At 46.0% G+C, this 18,349-nt stretch overlaps 1 protein-coding gene across 7 annotated transcripts in view; it reads left to right on the forward strand.

Moving 5' to 3' along the window:
- Nucleotides 1-3,440: 3,440 nt before the first annotated feature.
- Nucleotides 3,441-18,349, forward strand: part of Ubp1 (upstream binding protein 1) — a 50,041-nt gene continuing 35,132 nt past the window's right edge. For 2 of the 7 annotated variants that reach the window (XM_051201822.1, XM_051201819.1), the window contains exon 1: nt 3,713-4,087. In XM_051201822.1, the coding sequence (XP_051057779.1) occupies nt 3,975-4,087 (113 nt within the window). In that variant the 5' untranslated portion in view covers nt 3,713-3,974. Of the gene's footprint in view, nt 3,569-3,712; nt 4,088-18,349 lie in introns of those variants that run through there. The other 5 variants (XM_051201835.1, XM_051201827.1, XM_051201803.1 and 2 more) reach the window with 4 other exon arrangements.

The following is an 18,349-nucleotide window of genomic DNA, read 5'->3' on the forward strand; positions in this document are numbered from 1 at the left end:
TGAAGGAGGATCCTTCTGTCAGCTGTACTTTTCCGCCTGTGGGCAGACAGAGGACAGTGGAGCAGCCAACACAGCAGACCACCGTTTGTGCATGGCTGAAGACCGTGGTGATTTTATGGCACCCTGGGCATTTCACAGCCAGAAAGTAGGAACTGGGGCTCTGCACCAGGTGCTTTTTTCTGTGTTCCCTCTTTTCCTCTTCTGAGGAGGGATGAAGGAGATGCTTTTCCAGAGGCATGTTCTCATACGAAGGTCGTCACCACCGGAAAGGCATGTTTCTCATCTTTGTGATTTCTTTCTTTTCTTTTATATTACCTTTATTCCATTCCTTTTTTTTTTTTTTTTTTTTTTTTTTTGAGACAGGGTTTCTCCATTGTTTTGGAACCTGTCCCGGAACTCGCTCTATAGACCAGGCTGTCCTCGACCTCACAGAGATCCACCTACCTCTGCCTCCCCGGTGCTGGGACTAAAGGCATGTGCCACCAATGCCTGGCGTACTTTATTTCTTTCTTAAAGACTTTATTTTATTATTTTAAAACTATATATTTCTTTTTATGACTGTCTATACTTTCTCCTTTCTCTCCCAAGCCTATGTATACTTTTAAACACCCTGTACCCATTTAGAGGTGTTTTCCATCTGACTCTCTCTTTATTGCATATCTGTACTCTGTTCCTGACCTCAAGAGCCTCCAAACAGTTAAGCAGAGTGGTTAGGACCTCTGCTTCTACTTTGGCACTGGCTTTACTACACTTGGTTCCCTGAGAATCTAACTCCATGGTGGATGTACTGATGGCAGGCAGCAAGCCACAATTACTGCTCCAACTCCGGGGAGTTTGGGGGTTCATGCCACTGAGCAGTGCCTTGCCTTCTGCTCATAAACCCCATTTAAGTATTCAGTAGAGAGCCATGCCCATGCTGCTGGCACAGACCAGGAAGCCATTTCTAAAAGGAGCTGCATCTCTGCTTGTTACCAGCAAACAGCCTACCTGAGAAAATGTGGTTATCAAGAAGCCATGCTTGACTCTGTTTTTGTGTGTTTAGAAACCTTTTTAAAGCTTTGTCGGGTCTTACGTGGAAATTCTGGGAGTGTGTTAGAATTCCATTTGTTTGTGGGAGTTTCTGTTCTGCCAGCAGCTCCAGAATAAACACACCGAGGCTTGTATTAATTGTAAACACTTGGCCAATAGCTCAGGCTTGTTGCTCTTACATTTAAATTAACTCATATTTCTTACCCGTGCTTTGGCATGATGTTTGGCACTCTTAGTCAGTAGGGCATGCCCATCTTTCTCTCTCTACATCTGTTGGCAACTCTTCTGACTCTGCCCTTCCTCTTCCCAGAGATCGTAGTTTGGTTATCCTGACTATACTTCCTGCCTGGCCAGTCAGCTTTTTATTAAACTAATTGAGTGACAAATCTTTACAGTGTACAAAGGGATTATCTCACAGCACTCTCTCACTCCTGATTCCCACCCCAAGGTGGATTTCTATTTTTGAGACAGACCTTGAACATTTTTCTTTAAAAAAAAAAAAAAAAAAAAAAAAGGTCAGAAGGGGGTGCTGGATAACCTGCAGCTGAGGTTCCCTGGGTGAGCAGCTAGTGTTTTCAACCATTAAGCTAACTCGGCAGCACACACACACCTTCTTTGAGCCAGGCATGAACTTATAACTCAGTCTGTAGCCCAGGCTGGCCTCAAACTAACTGTGATTCTCCTGTGCTGCATCCCTAGTGATTACATGCATGAACCATCATGCCCTGCTTCCAAAGACTAATATTTGATAAAAGTCTTTCGTTTTCCTTGGGTATGGTCTTGAATAAATCTAATTGTTCCACTCATTTCTCTCTCCTGCTCTTTCAGTAGAGTTATGAGCTGGACAAACCTAAGAGTCACTGCTGTTTTGAGATATGGTCCCACTATGTAACCCTTGGTTAGCCTGGAGCTCACTGTGTAGAACAGGCCGACCATGAACTCACTGAGTGCAGGAAGGAAAAGCGTGCGCCAGCACCGTTAGCCCTAAGCTTAGATGTTGGCAACTGTTTCTATGAATTTCAGACACTCTGTTTCTACACATTTGAGTACTTCTTTAGGGTACGGATGATCCGATTGGTTAAAGAGATGGGATAACAGTTTGCACATTGTTACTCATCCCAATAATCAGAGATTACCCCTCCCCTTATTTTGCAAGTTAATAATAGACCTCGCTAATCCATGGTTCTGGACCCACATCCATCTGCTCATTACTCAAATCCAGTACTTTTGTGACCGTATTTTGTGGAAAAGAAATACTCAGCAAAGGTCAGCCCTGATAAATGTGAGGTGGCAGTTTTCCTCAAAGCTTCGTGTTTAGGGATAACCAGACACAGAAGGCCTTCAGTGGGAAGTAAAAGGAGGCACCTGGCAATGGGCAGGAAGCCTCTCCATACTGAGTGTAGTCGTTTTTATGTTTCTTTTTGCTATTATTATCTGTTTCTTCCTTTGTCTGCATGCCACCTGAACAATGATCTTCTGTTTTCTTTTCATTACTTAATTTTATTTCAATGTGCATCGTTGTGAGGGTGTCTTATCCCCTGGAACTGGAGTTACAATTGTGAGCGTCTTGTGGATGCTGGGGATTGAACCAGGGTCCTCTGGAAGAGCAGCCAGTGGCCTTAACCGCTGAGGCATCTCTCCAGCCCCGGCCTCCTCTTTTCTTTAGAAACACCTTCGTTTTCTTCAAGTTAACCCTCACAGCAATTTACATGTTTTGTGTTAGCGCACGTGACTAAAATAAGGAGGGTGTCACACGTTCTTAGGCTATACCAAAGTCACCAGGTATTCTGTAAATTTCAAAGTTTTTAATTTTGAGACCAGACCTCGCTACGTAAACGTGGCCTGGCTGGAGCTCGCTAAGGTGACCAAGCCGTCCTCGGTCTTGGATAACCTGCTCCTGCCTCCCGAGTGCGGACTCCCCACCCTTCTAGATTGAGGCCGGGGGTGGGGAGGCTTCGAGCAGCCTTTTGGGGCGGGCTGTCTGGCTCCTCCTCCTGCCAATCAAGACTTTCTGCAAAACAGTTCTAATTTAACTCTTGAGGCGAACTGGCGCCACTTTTCCCCGAATCGGGAGGAAAGCCGGCGAAGAGGTCTCCCCCAGCGCCGGCGGAAGTAGGACCCGGAACCACTTCCTCCAGTGCGGGCCAATGAGCTCTCCCTTACGGCAACCACTGTCGCCCCGAGCGGAAGAACATCTTGATTGGAGGCTCAGGCGAGCACGCAGAGGCTCACGGGAGTCCAGCCCCGCCGCTTCGCCGTGACTGCCCAGCACAGCTGTCCGTCATCCGAGCCGCCCCCTCTGCTCCCGCCTCTTCCGCCGCCAGCCAGCGACGCCGCGGAGGCCGGGCAGCTCGGCTCGGCCCAGGCGCTCGCGCTGCGGAGAGGCGCGGGGCCGCGCGGGGCGGGCCTGGGAGGGGAGCGGCCGCGGGGGCGGGGGCGGGGCCGGGGCGGGGCCGGAGGAGGAGGCGGAAGCGGCGAGCGAGCTGGAGCCGGAGTCGCCGGGAAGCTGCGTCCGGGCCGGCGGAGCGGCGGCGGCGGGGTTGGCCGGGGCGAAGGGGCGCTGGAGCCTGGGCGGGCGGGCAGAGGGCCTGGGGGGCGCGGCTCGGGTGTGGGTGCCGGGCGCGCCGGGGGCATGCGAGCCGGGGCTGCGGGGCGGGGCGGGGCGGGCGGGCGGCCGCGGGAGGCGCGGGGCCGGCGGCCGCGGGAGGGCGGCGCGGCCCGCGGCCCGGTCGCTCCCGCTGCAGCTGCTGGCCGGCGCGCTGTGCCCTGACAGCCGGGCCTCGGCCGCTCTCGTCTCGGCCGCGTCCCGGGCTGCCTCTGGTGACCACTCGCCGCGCCGCCGGAGGCTTCACCCGCGCCCTCCCTCAGGACGCGCCCGCGGAGCTCGGGCGCCTTCGCCCCGGACCCGGAGGCCGCGCTGCGCGGGGCGGCGGCGAGGCCGGAAGATGGCCTGGGTGCTCAAGATGGACGAGGTGATCGAGTCCGGGCTGGTGCACGACTTCGACTCCAGCCTGTCGGGCATCGGGCAGGAGCTGGGCGCCGGCGCCTACAGCATGAGGTAAGGGGCGCGCGGCTGCCTCCCTTCCCCCTCCCCCGGCGGGGCCGGGGCCGGGGTCCTGCCGCGTGGCTCGGTGGCCGCGGAGCCCGGTGGGGACGGCTGGAGGAGGGCGCCGGCGCTCCGGCCCGGGGAAGCCACTCTAGCTGTTGAGACCGGGTGAGAGGGGAAAGGGGCTTGCCTTCCCAGTGATTTACGAGTCTTTTCAGCTGCCGTGGGCTGTACGAAAGGCGCCGATTGCAGGGGGAAGACGGTGCAGCCTTTCCTACCGCGTCTGTTAGGGTGGCCTTAGCAGCTCAGCCACTAGACATCTTCAGAATAAGTTATATTGTGAGTGGAAGTAGCCCCGAGGGCTGGCGAGCGCATCGGCCTGCTGTTTAGTCTCCGGATTGCGTGAGAGTGAGGCTGGGCCCTTGACTCGCTCTGCATCCGCGCAGTGACTCCCCTCGGTCCGGCAGCGTCCAGGTTGTGCCACAAACAATGCTTTAGTCACTGCTGTCCGCACCAGCAGCTGTTCCATTTTGTGTAATTGGGAGAGGTGGAAACCGATAGGAGCCAAGTCCGTCTGCCCCTTATCCCGAGAGTTGAAGACTTCTTCGTGGCTCGGCAGCCCTTTGTTTTGGGACTGGACTCTGCCTTGTGTAGGGGTGGGTTAGCCAATGAGGCGAAAAGCGGAGTGGTCTTTGAGACTGACGTGAATCAAGTGTAGCGTTCTGTTTGCAGCTAACTGCCTGGTGCGTGAAGCGCGGTGCAGGCTCCCAGTAGCTCTCCTGGCTTCCCTGCCGCCCAGGGGAGGAGGACAGGGGCATTAATGCCCCATGACAAATGACCCGGGTCACAACTGGTCTGGAGAAGTCCAGGCTCATCCCTGAAGCATTGTGGCTTGGCTCTGCCCCACACAGAGCTCTCAGGACAGTGGGGAGGGAGGTTTCTTGGCCGGTGGCAAGGAGTGGTGGAAAGAAACCCTGCTAAAGTGAGAATTAAGTCACTTGTGTCTAACCCTGCTTTGGTCTCTGCTCGGCTCCGTAAACTTGGCGTCTCCTTTCTCCCCCGTTGTGTAACTTGAGGGCTTTAGACGAGGTGGATTGTTTTCTAGAACAACTGTCTTGGTTGTTGAGGAAATTGAGCTACTGAGAGTCGGGGGATCACCCAGAGAGTACTGAAGTCAGACGCGGCTGCTGAAAAAGCTTGCTTATTAGCCGTTTCCAGAGCTTGACTTTTTTCTAGGGGTTCCTGTGAACTGTTTTTGGTTTTTGGAGATTCTGAGCTGGTTCACTTGTGTTTAGGGCTATGTCTCAAAAGGAAAAATCAATTCTTAGTGATACCCTTCCCTTGACCTTGTTCATGAAGTTCTCATTAATGACACTACGCTTGGGAAAACCCTTTCCCTTCAGTGTTTTTGGCTGTCATTTAATCTAACATTTCCAATGGCTCTGAAAGTGAATGTTAGTTTTTGAGGGGGCTTGTTTATTTCATATTGAACTGAGTTTTGAGAAACAAAGAGGAGTTGGACTCTTGTGCATTCAAGACCCTTGATTTAAAATTGTTAAGTATAAGAAACACATTGTGAAATTGAGCTGACAAGGAGAAAGTCTTAGGGGCACATTAGTCTTCTATAGGTCTTCCTCCCTCCATTTGCTGTCTCTATTCCCATTTACCCTGAGTCTCAGAGCAGCCTGTGCTCAGCCTAGGAATCTGATAGGAAGCAAGCCTTATCTTTTTATTGTTTGTTCTCACCTACTAAGCTCAAGAACTAAGCCTGAGGTGGTGACTCACATCTGTAATTTCAGTACTTGGGAGGCTGAGGCAAGATCAGGACAGGCTCCAAAGCTACTCAGGGAAACCCTGTCTCAAAAAAAAAAAAAATTACATATATATGTATATATTCATATATATATATATATATATATATATATATATATATGTGAATGTATTGGGAAAAAGCTTGATAAAAATTTGGTTTGGTGGGCTGCAGAGATGGCTCAGCAGGTAAAGGCATTTGCCACCAAGCTTGTGGACATGTGTTCTAGCCCTAGAACACACATGATAGAAGGAGAAAACTGACTTCTGTAAGTTGTTTTTTTTATCACATACATGTTGAAGGCACACATATGCAGATTTTTTTTAAAAGTAAGCATTGCCATTTTTCTTCAAACTGTATTTGTGGATGTCTTAAAATAAAATTTATTCTGTCTCTAGCTTCATGGCTCTGGGAATTAAACCAAAGGCCTTGAGTTTACTCGCTAAGGTCTTTGGCACTCACTATGTAGTCTAGGTTTGCCTTGAATAGATTCCTGAGTGCTGGGATTATAGGAATAAGTCACCATAGCCAGTTTAGGCAAAGTATTAAAAATTTTTGTTTCTCCTCCCCATTCATTCATTCATTCATTCATTCATTCATTCATTTTGAGAAAGGTTCTCGTTTAGCCCAGGCTGGCCTTGAACTCAGTAGCTGAGGATGATTTTGAACTTCTAATCCTCCTGCCTCCACTTTCAGAGTGCTTGGATTATAGGCATGAACCACCTCCTGGTCTGTTTGGTGTTGGACTTGAACTCAGGTCTTTGTGCATAGTAACTAGGTAAGCATGAACAATTGAGCTATATCTTCTGCCCTTTCGACCTTTTAAAGACTTTTTCAGGCTGTCTTGGAGCTCAACAGTGTAGTTCATGCTCCCCTCCGCCTTCCAAATACAGCAGTATTATTCTTTACTATTTTTTTTTTTTTTTCTTTTATGGTTTTGTTGTTGCTTTGGGTTTTTTTTTTTTTTTTTTTTTTTTGAGACAAGGTTTGTCTGTGTAGCTTTGGAGCCAGTCCTGGAACTCATTCTGTAGACCAGGCTGGCCTCGAATTCAAAGAGATCTGCCTGCCTCTGGGACGAAAGGCATGTGTCACCATGCCTGGCTGCAACTTTATTCTTAAAACCTTTTTTAGGGGATTGTTTCTACAACTTTTGAGGATAGTAACTTGAAAGAATTAAAGAATTGGTTTTCTTCATCTCTATGGCCTTATATGTGTTTCATTAAATAATGTAGGCCGATGTTATTGGGGACATAGTAAGGCAAATTTCTGATATTCCCTTTGCTTCTCTTTTTCTGGGGGAGGGATCTGGTCCTCATTTTGCAGGTATGTGTTCTGTAGCCAGACGTGTAAGCTAGCTGTGCAGATCCTCTTTGAAATGAGCCAAGTCATTCATACATAAATCTTAAATTTTTTTTTATTATAGTATCAACACAAGACTGGGGATGGAGCTGAATAGGTAGAGTGCTCCCTAACATGCATGAAGGCCTGGGTTCAGTAGCCAACACTGCCTAAAACTGGGCACAATGTTATAGGAATAGGTACATCAGAAATTCAAGGCTACATAGCAAATTCTAGGCCAGCTTGGGATACATGATGAGATGAAAGGAAAAGAAAGAAAGAAAGCCCTTATTAATTTATAAAATAACCACAATCCATTTTGTATTACTTTTTTTTTTTTTAACCAAAAACTATTTTGCAAAATAGAAAAGTTAGGTATAGAATGAAATGTATTCTTATTTTCTTTATTGTAAAACTTAACTTTCTCCCTTGGATTTGATTAGCTGATACTTTTTTTTTTTTTTTTTGAAACAGGGTTTCTTTATATAATAGCTCTTGCTGTTCTGGGACTCTCTCTGTAGACCAGGCTGGCCTAGAGCTCACAGAGATCCGCCTGCCTCTGTCTCCCCAGTGCGGAGATCAAAGGTGTGCGCCACCACTGTCCAGCTTATCTGATACAAATGAAGAAAATAACCTCACAAAGTTTATATAAATAGCTTTTTTAGATGGTTGTGGATATTCTTTGAGCATATCAGCATTTGACAAGTGGTAGTTTACTTTTTAAAAAACTTACTAGATTGGAGAGATGGTTCAGTGGTTAAGAATACTCAATGGCTGTTCTTCCAGAAGACCTACAGGGCAGCTCACAACTGTGTTGAACTCCAGTCTCCGGGGATCCACAGACCTCTTCTGATCTCCTCCAGCACCAGGCTTGCATATGGGGCACAGACAAATACAGAGACAAAACATCCATACACATAAAACATACTACTTTTTAAAACTTCCTTGTGAGTTTGTGTGTGTGAGCCACAGCTTCTGTCAGTTGTTCCCTTTTACCATACGATGCTACAGATTAAATTCAAGTGGCCAGGACTGGCAGCAAATACCTTTACCCGCTGAGCGGTCTAGTGATAGTCTCTTAAAACTCAGCTGGGGTGTAGAATCCAAAACCATGACATTTCAGTACTTTCTGTTTTTGCTTTTTCTGATTGTTGTTGTGAGGCAGAGTCTATTTATGTAGCCCTTTTGGCTGGAACCTTCTATCCTCCTGCCTCAGTGCTGTGTTACAGGCCTTTGCTGCTATAGTCAGTTACATTTTGACACTTTGAAGTTACACAGTGTCAACAAGTTGTATTCTCTAATATAGCAGGCAGTCTCTCCTTCCCATGATGGAGGAGCCCAGACTTTATTACTGTAACATACTGTCAGCTTTTTGCCTTGAATGATGGGTTCACTTTGTTAAATTTTTAATTTTTAAAATTACATTTTTTTGTGCTTGTGCATACCCCAGGGCATCCTTGGTGTAAAGGTCAGAAAACAGCTTTTGGGAGTGGGTTCCCTCCTTCCAAGTGTGTCAGGAATAGAATTCATGTCATCAGGTCTGTCAGCAAACCCCTTTACCTGCTAAGTCCTCTTGCCAGTCTTCACAGTGTTAATTTTGAGGCCATTTCTGTTCTACATCTAGATCCGAGTAATCATACCTTTTCAGGTTAAAATGATGTCTGTTCCTGTCTCTCACACTTGTAAGATCTTTCCCTCCACTTCACTAATTGCTAGAGCCCAGAGAAATTTAGTAGCTGTGAGCATCACAGAGTGACAGTTGAGGTTTGTAGGTCCAGACTAGGATTGACCTCTGGTCCTTCCTTTAGTGTCCTAAACATGCTACTGATACAGTAATTGAACAGTCTCTACATAGAAGAGTAGGATCTCAACAGGAGGAAAGTGGATTGAGAATCACGCACTTTTTGTTGTTGTTTTGTGTTGTGTTGTGTTGGTTTTTGAGTGAGGTTTCCTTATATAGCCCATGCTGGCCTCAAATTTATATGTACTCAAGGCGGCCTAAAATTTGTACAATCTTTGTGTAGAGGCACATGGACTTGATTAGAGTTTCTATTGTGGTGATATTTTGTTTATGATCTAACAAATAAAGCTTCCCTGAAGATCAGAGTGCAAAGCTAGCCATACTAGTTAGCCATAGAAGCCAGGCAATGGTGGCACACACCTTTAATTCCCAGCACTCAGGAGACAGAGGCAGATGGATCTCTGTAAGCTCAAGGCCACCCTGGGCTACATGAAATTGATCCATTCTAAAAGAGAAACAGCTCACACAAAGGTGATCCCAGCACTTGGAGTGACATGCCTTTAATCCCAGCACTAAGGAGGTGGAGACAGGAAGGCATATGACTCAGCAGAGAGGAATATAAGGCAGGAGGAGACAGGAGCTCATGGCAGTCTGAGGCAGCAGTCTGAGGAGCAGTGCAGCCTGCCCGAGGCAGTCAGTCTGAGGATGCAGACTGAAGAAGCAGTCTGAGGACAGGATCGATTGTCCCTTTGGCCTGAGATAAGAACTAATGGCTGGCTCTTTGTTTCTCTGATATTTCAGCTCCCCCCTCCCCCATAATATCTGACTGGGGCAGTAGTAGTAGTACCAATTAAAATTTGTGTTACACCTGGCACCAAATGTGGGGCATGAACCCTGCAATTAAGAGTCTCATGCGCTACCGACTGAGCTAGCCGGGCAGGGCAGTCTGAGGATTTGTGGAGACGAATGCAGTCTAGGCAGTCAGTCTAAAGCAGGCAATCTGAGGGAGCATTCTGAGGAGTGAGTAGTGCAGTCTGAGGACAGGATCGTCCTTTGGGCTGAGCATTGGTAGAGATAAGAACTCCTAGAGTCTGGCCGCTTTGCTTCTTTGATCCTTTAGCTTTCACTCCTTGATAGCTGACTCTTGAGTGTTTATTATTAAGACCAAAGAGAATTCCCACTACACCCATCTTACTCGTTACCATTCTGGTAATTTTATTTCATTCTAAGAGTATATAAACTCTCAGGTTTTCTGCCTAGCTAGACCGTATCTTTAAATGGTGACTATAGTTTTTATATTTTCTTCTATTTCCCTTTGTGAGACAGCCAGCCAGGGTTTCAATGAAGTGTTGCCTAATGACATCGAAAGCTGGAGTCTTTGTCTACTGATGTTATAGAGGATTCTATACTATAAATTTTAAATTTGAATTCTAAATTTTCTTAAATTGTTTGTCTCCATTCTGAGACAAGATTGACTTTTATTTAGCCTTCTTTCTTTTAAAAAAGGTTTTAAGCCAGACGGTAGTGGCACATGTTTTTAATTCCTAGCACTTAGGAGGCAGAGGCAGGCCTGCTCTACAAAGCTAGTTTCAGGACAGCCAGGACTATTAACACAAAGAAACCCTGTATTGAAAAAACAACAACAAAATGTTTTAAAGTTTTATTTTATATGTGTATGAATGTTGCAAATATGTATATGCCTGGTGCCCAAGGAGGTCAGAAGAAGGTGTCAGACTTCCTGCAGCCAGATTTTGGATGGTTGTGTGTCATCATGTGGGTGCTGGGAATCAAACCCAGGTCCTCTTTAAGAGCAGCAACTTCTTAGCCATGAGCCGTCTCTCCAGCTCTCTGTTTACTTCTCTCCCTCCCTCCCTCCCTCTCTCTCTCTCTCTCTCTCTCTCTCTCTCTCTCTCTCTCTCTGTGTGTGTGGGGGGGGCAGAAAGAGGTGTGTACTTGCCACAGCACACATGTGGGGGTTAAATGCTAACTTGCTGGATTCCATCTTCTACCTTGTGGGTCCCAGCTTGTCAACCAGTGCCTCTATCAGATGAGCAATTTCACTGCCCTTTGTTCATTTTTCTTAGAGCTATAGCTCAAGCAGAATTAATTATTCAAAGGTTGAAACCAGGCATAATAGCACACACCTGAAATCCTAGTACTTAGAAATGGAGGCAGGAAGATTGGTTGTTCAGGACCATCCTAGGCTGTCCTGAGTTGCATGAGACCGTCTCTAAAGACAGAAAAAAAGTGGGGGCTGGAGAGATGACTTAATGATTAAGAGCACTGGTTGCTCATTCCAGTGGACTTCGGTTCAATTCCCAGCACCCACATGGCAGCTTACAACTATCTGTAACTCCAGTTCCAGGAGATCCAACACCCTCACACAGACATACATTCAGGCAAACACTAATGCACATAAGATTAAAAGCAAGCTGTTTTTTAAAAAGACAAAAGTGGCCTGGTGGTGGTGGCACAGAGCTCTATCCCAGCACTTGGGAGCAGAGGCAAGCAGATCTCTGAGTTCGAGGCCAGCCTGCTCTACAAAATGAGTTCCAGGATAAGCTTTGAAGCTGAAGAGAAACCCTGCCTCAAAAAACCTGGAATGAATTTTAGATTTTAAGTTAAGTTTCAGATCTTTTTCAATGAGAATGTTTGCAAAAATGTTTGAACGTGTGTCCTCCCCCCCCCCCCAGGTACACGAGAGTATTGAGATTATCATAGTTGTGTTTGACTCATGATCCTAGCTGAGTCTTGGCTCGTGCTGCTCAGTAGTTAGTGACCTTTTACCCCTGTTCCTGTCCCCCCCATACTTTCCTATATAGCTTCCCAGCCTCAGGGTGCCTCCCTCTGTGTCCAGCTAACTCCCTTCCTTGATACTGAGTGAGCAAAGCAAATCTGCACCTACTCAAGACTTCTGGGCTGTCAGGTGTACTTGGGCATGGCTGACTTTGTCTTTCTCCTGGTTTGGTCTCTTGAACATCTTGGGTCAGTAAATTGGAAGAGTTCAAGTTTGGGATTTTCTCAGCCTTTGTGTCTCCAGATGCCACCCCATGCAGCACTCTAGGTGGTTTGCGGTCTTGGCCAGGTGGGGCGCAGGCCTGTAATCAGCCCTCAGGAGCTAAGGCAGGTGGCTCTGTGAGGCCAGCAGGTTCTACATTTTGAGTTCCAGGATAGCCAGAGCTGCATGGTGAGACCCTGTCTCGGTGCCCCTCCTCCAGACAACAAACCACTGCGGTCTTTTTCCTTTCCTCCTCTGTTTCCACTTCTCTCTGTCTGCCGGGTTCTGGACACCTTCTTTTCTCATTCCATTTCCCAACTTTCCAGTCACAGTCAGAGCTGCCATTCAGCCCAAGTTCTTAATTTGGCCTGTCTTAATTTTCTGTTCTGAGAATTCTGTGTGTGCTCTCCTTGAAACTTTCCTTTCCCTGCAGGTCTTTCCAGACTTGTATTTTTTCAAACTAGGTAAGCATGATTTCAGAATTCTAGTGTTTGAAGTCTCAATCATTTCTGTATCCAATTAGGAAAGTGGAAACCACTGAGTTGTTTGTAGTAGAGAGCTTAGTGAACCCTTCCTCAGCAGAGGTGCTGAGAGGACTAGGGAAGAGGCTGTGCTGCCCTTAATTCCTGCTGGCTCAGCACCCAGCTTTCAGAAGCCTGTGTGTTGCCTGCCTTGGACATACCTTTCCCTGCCTCGCTCTGAAATCTCCCACAAGTGCTTCTCTTTGACTCAAACTAACAAGATTCCATTAGCAAGAAGTCACCTGTGAGGGTTGTGAGGTCTCTGTCCTCTGCAGCAGAGATAGAAGAGAGCCGGGTACTGCAGACAGGAGTCTGGGACTGGGTGTTAAGCCATCTGTTGTTTTTGCTTTGGGTTCTTATTCCTAAATTCTTGTTTGTTCTTTTGGTGGTTATTTTTGAATCTTGGCATTGTGGAATTATGTGGAATAATTTGATGATGCCTATGGCTTTTCAATAGCTTGTCAAACTCTGGGAGGTCATCCTACCTGGCCACATTTAGCAGTTTCCTGGATCATCTGGAGAAATTAATGTGAAAGGCATCCTTGCAGAAGCTCATTCTAGCTTCATGCCCTTGGACTCTTTTCTGTCCAGTTCACTGGGAGTGGGGGGGGGGAAGGGGAGCAGTATTCTAGACCCATGACGTAGCCAAAATAATGACACAGCTCTGTGATTCTATCTTCAAACTGGAAAGGTATCCCTTGGTCAAAGCTGTTTTGCATTCCAGGTTTGCTCAGAGTTTCTCAATTTTGCTTATATTTCAGACTATTTCCATACAAGATCGTTAGCTCTTATAGTACTTATAAAAAGAATATATGTTGGGGCTAGAGAGAAAGTTCAACACTTACTGCTTTTGTAGACAACCAAGGTTCAGTTCCCAATGCCTGTATTGTGGCTCACAAGTACCTGCCTATAATTGGAGATGTAGAGAATCCAGTGTTCTCTTCTGGCTTCCTTGGGCTCCTGCATTCATGTGGGGCATGTACACATGCACACTAAATATTAAATCCTTTTTTTAAAAAGAATATAAGTAATTTTCTATGTATAGTGCTGGCTGCCTGGAACTTGCTCTATACATCAGGCTGGCCTCAAACTCAGAGATTCTCCTGCCTCTGCCATCTGAGTGCTGGGATTAAAGATGTGTACCACTACCTCCAACTATGTATGTATATTATAGAGACTGCACCGCTTTGCTGCCTGGAACTCAGCCTTAGCCTTGACCATCTGCCTCAGATGTTTGCTCTCTTGCTCTGAGTAGGGCAGAGTTGGTGTGTAGGTCTCCATGTTGTTTTATTCTTGTTCTTTGAATTTTGAAAAAAAAAAAGTGTTATTTTATATATTACTGTGTGTGTGTGAATGCAGGTATACATATGCATACCATAGCACACATGTGAAAGTCAATGACAGCTTGTTGGGGTAGGTCCTGCCTTTCACCATATGGGTCCTGGGGACTGAACTGGTCACCAGGGTTATGTGGCAAGGCCTTTCCTGGATGAGTCATTTAGCCAGCCCTTTGTCTTTTGAATCCTTTAGAATTTCACCTTCCATTTATGTTTTCATTATTTACTTGCCATTTTCTCACTAAGAAGGCATCAAATTTGAACTTGTATTTGAAAACTACCCCATCACTGTAGTATCAAAACTATGAGAGCAGGCACAGCACTCAGCCTAGCCATCCTCCAGGGAAGCAGCGTGCACTGCTACACCCTGAGGCAGCCTTACAGTTCTTCATATGGTCATTTCACCAAACTTCTTGTGCCACTGGGCCAAACTCCTTCCCCAGGCCACTGGGCCAAACTCAAACTCACTGTGTAGCCAGGTCTGGCCTTGAATTTCTGAGGCCTCTATTGCTGGAGTTACAGGTGTATACTGACGTACGCAGCATGTTTCTGTTTTGTGAGTTTGTGAGGCACAGTCTCCTGTAGCCCAAGCTAGTTTTCATTTCCACATGTAACTAAGGATAACTGAACTGACCCACCTCTGTTGGGATGCCAGGCATGCACAGTGTGCCCAGCTTTGTTAAGGTTTTAAAGTCATAACTTCAGTGCTAACTGTGTAGATGGTTCAGTTTTTCTTATCAAGGGTTTTATGCATTTTGTGGCTATGCAGTAGATACATTGTAAGATCAAATCTGTTATAGCATCCATTGTCTTTCATTAAAAGTTCTACTTGTTTGAAACATCATATATGTATTATTTTATTTACCAGTTTTAAAAGATGAAATTTACTTATTTTAGTTAACTGTAATAATCTGTCCTGGGTTGAAGACATCATTCAGTGATTAAGAGCCCTGGCTGCTTTTTCAGAGGACCCAACTTTTGTTTCTAGAACCTTCATGGTGGCTCACAACTCCAGTTCCAGGGGATCTGATGCCCTCTTCTGGCCTCTGTGGGCACCAGACATGCACATGGTACACAGATATACGTTCTCCAAACACCCATATACATAAAATAAAAATGAATAAATTTAAAAAGGTTGTCTTTAATACTCAGAAGACTCTCCGTTTGTGAGATTACAGAGACCACTGAGTGTTAGCACTTTCCTATAGTTTAATATAGGAAATCTTGAGTTAAGTGTTTTATTGATTCAGCAAATATTGCTCCTTTGTATTAGATAGCAGTGAAGAAACAACTTTGGGTGTGACTGTGCTAGGGAGGACACAAACTTATCAGATCTCTGTGTTAGCAGAGTAATGGGGGAGTGTTTGGAAGTATAATATTCAAATGAAATAAGCTGCTTGGACATTCTGTAGGAGAGCAGAGCCAGCAAATATCCCTGAGAAGGGAGTGTTGGGAGGTCAGTGTGGCCAGGATCTGGTGAGAACCAGAACACCGTGGCTGGGCTTTGTGATTTTTGTTAGGACCCTGGTTGAAAGCAAGCTGATGGAGGGGTTACAGGAATAAAATAATCTAATTTCTGACATTTGCTGTGTTGATTGGACCTTTTTTAATTTAAAAATATTTGTATTTATTATATCTGCCTCTCTCTTCTCATTTCTTCTATTTGTTCTTTCTGCCTCCCAGTCCCCCCTAACCTTTTCCTGCCTAGCTATTGATCATTGGGCTTTTTGTTAGACCAGTCAGGTGTTTCAGGCAGGCACCGTGACACAGCTTCACAGAGTTTAACAAATACAACATAAAAGAATGTAGCACATCTTTGCATCATTAAACAAATGTTCCACAGCCATTTCCCTTAAAAATGTGATTAAGACCCCCTTCTGACCTGTGATCCTAGCACCCCAGAGGCTGAGCAAGAATCACTTGCTTTGTTTGTCTGCCTTTAAGTTCCTTCCTTCCTTCCTTCCTTCCTTCCTTCCTTCCTCCCTCCCTCCCTCCCTCCCTCCCTCCCTCCCTCCCTCTGTATGTTTTCTAAGACAAAGTCTTCACCATGAAATCCTAGCTGGCCTGGAACTCAGAGCTGCCCCGCCTGCCTCTGCCTCCAAGTGCTGGGATCAGAGGTGTGCACTACCACGCCAAGCATGTTTCTCATTCATTTCTGGCCTTGTACATGTTAAGCAAATGTTGTACTATTGAGGCACAGCCTTGCCATTTTTTTTGAGACAGAGTCTTATTATATACCCTGGCTGGCTTGGAGCCTGCTGTGCAGATCAGGCCTGACTTCAGCCTCCAGAGTGCTTGGGTTGAAAGTGTGTGCTACCATGCACAGCTCCCACATTTTATTTTTAATTAAGTCAAGTTTAAGAAACATTTGGCATCTCAGGTTATGGTGGCACATGTCTGTAGTCCCAGCACTTGGGAGGCAGAGGCAGGAGGATCAGGAGTTCATGGTCATTCCTTGACTGTATAGTCATTTTGAAGCTAGCCTAGGCTAGGTGAAAACCTGTGTCAAACAAACAAAAAGCAACCACAATGGCTCTGAAGAGAGCATTTGCTGCTCTAGAGAATTCAGGGATTCTGTTCCCACCACCACACTGCACATGGCAGTTCACAACTCCAATTCCAAGGATCTGATGCCATCTTCTGGCTTCCATTGGCACCAAACATGCATATGGTGCCCATACTTATGTACATATGGGCAGAAAACCCCACTCATACACATAAAACAAGTAAGTCTTTAACAACAAATCTCCCTGTTTTAATGGTGGGCATATGTTATAGCTACCCTGGAAAGCTGTTTGGTCATGTGGTCTAGGACTCTGCTGAGGTGCAAACTCGGAGCTGAGTCATATCTTCACAGAAACATAAGTATGTTCCCATCATTATTCATGAGGCAGCCCCATGTCATCAGAACAGATGCAGAATGTGTTGTGTCCATATAATACAGTAAGGTTGTACAAAGAGAAGTCCTGGTGCACGTGGGCACACAGATAGACCCAACAGGATGCTAAGTGCGACAGGCCAGGTCCCAGGAGGCAATAAATACCTTTAGACTCCATTTGCATTAACTGTCTAGAATTAGCAAGTTAGTAGTGGATACTGAATGGAGGCCAGTGCGAGTGTGGGGGTCAGTACAGCGAGTCATTGCTATTGGATATGGGGCATCTCCACTCTCCCCACCGCCCTCTTTTGAGGCAGGTTCTCATGTAGTCCAGTCCAGGCTGGCCTCAAACTGGCTCCATAGTAAGACTGACTTTGAACTTCTGGGATTACAGGCAGAAGCCACCATGTTTGTGTGTCTCTGGGGATCGACCCCAGGGCTTCTTGTATGGTAGGCAAGCAAATATAACTGGCCTGCCAGTGATGGTGCAGGCCTTTAATCCCAGCACTTGGGAGGCAGAGGCAGGTGGATCTCAGAGAGTTGAGTCAGCCAGGGTTACACAGGGTAACCCTGTCTCAGAAAAAGAAGAAAAGAAAATCTCACTGTAAAACCCAGGCTAACCTCAAACATTGAATCTTCCAAGGGCTGAGATTACAATAATAATAGATTTATTTTGGTGGGGGGCAGGGGGATGTTCTGGAATTAAGATACTGGTAATGGTTGCATGACTCTATCAGTACACCAAAAATAATGGAATCATACATTGTTAAACGATGACTGTCACTGCTTAATGATACTGTTAAACACAAAAGAGCCAGTCAGGCATGCACACAAAGCTGACAGGTGAAGACAGTCCCAGAAGACCCCTGGATGCAGGTTATTACTGGGAGAAAAGTAGCCACTGTTTCTACTGTCAGTTTGCTGTGAAGTCATTTTGAACTAGAGGGAAAGCTTTGTTTTCAGCTGTGGCAGCCTGGGGGCGGGGCATTCTGTTCAGCACCATTTTATTCAATGACTCTTTGTGGCTCCCTGATGCTAGTGTGACCTGCCTTTTCCCAGCAGTCTTAGTTTCTGCCTCTCAAAAGAGGTAGTTATGCACTCTGGATTTGCTTTTTTTCTTTTTTTAAATAAAGGTGATCTGGAGTTTAAGTTTTTTTATTTGACACAGGACCAAGCTCTATCATCTGAGCTATATCCCAAGTCAAAGTTTACTGTCTTATTTATTTATTTTGAGAGGATCTCAACTATGTAATTCTTGCAAGTCTGACCTTGAACTCAGAGATCCACCTGCCTCTGCTTACTGAATGCTGGAAGTAAAGCCTTGTACTACCACACCTGGCAAGTTTACTGGTTTTAAAAGAGAACAACTTGCAGGTGACTTTTGTTGTTGGGGGTGCCGGGTTGTTAAGCCTAGGGTCCTTGTGCAGTGGGCAAGTGTTCTCCACTGAGCTACATGCCCAGCTCACTATTACTTTACAGTGCTCTCATTAGAAAAACGGGTGACTTACAGTATCTTTTAGATGAACCAGTTTAGCATTCATAGTGGTTTTATTCTACAGAACATTTATCTTAATTTGGGGTGGAGGTGGAGGAGGATTTAAAGTCAGGGTTTCTTTGCTCATCGTTGGCTGTCCTGGAACAAGCTCTGTAG

Source organism: Phodopus roborovskii, unplaced genomic scaffold (genome assembly GCF_943737965.1).
Source record: "Phodopus roborovskii unplaced genomic scaffold, PHOROB, whole genome shotgun sequence".
Classification (NCBI taxonomy): domain Eukaryota; kingdom Metazoa; phylum Chordata; class Mammalia; order Rodentia; family Cricetidae; genus Phodopus; species Phodopus roborovskii.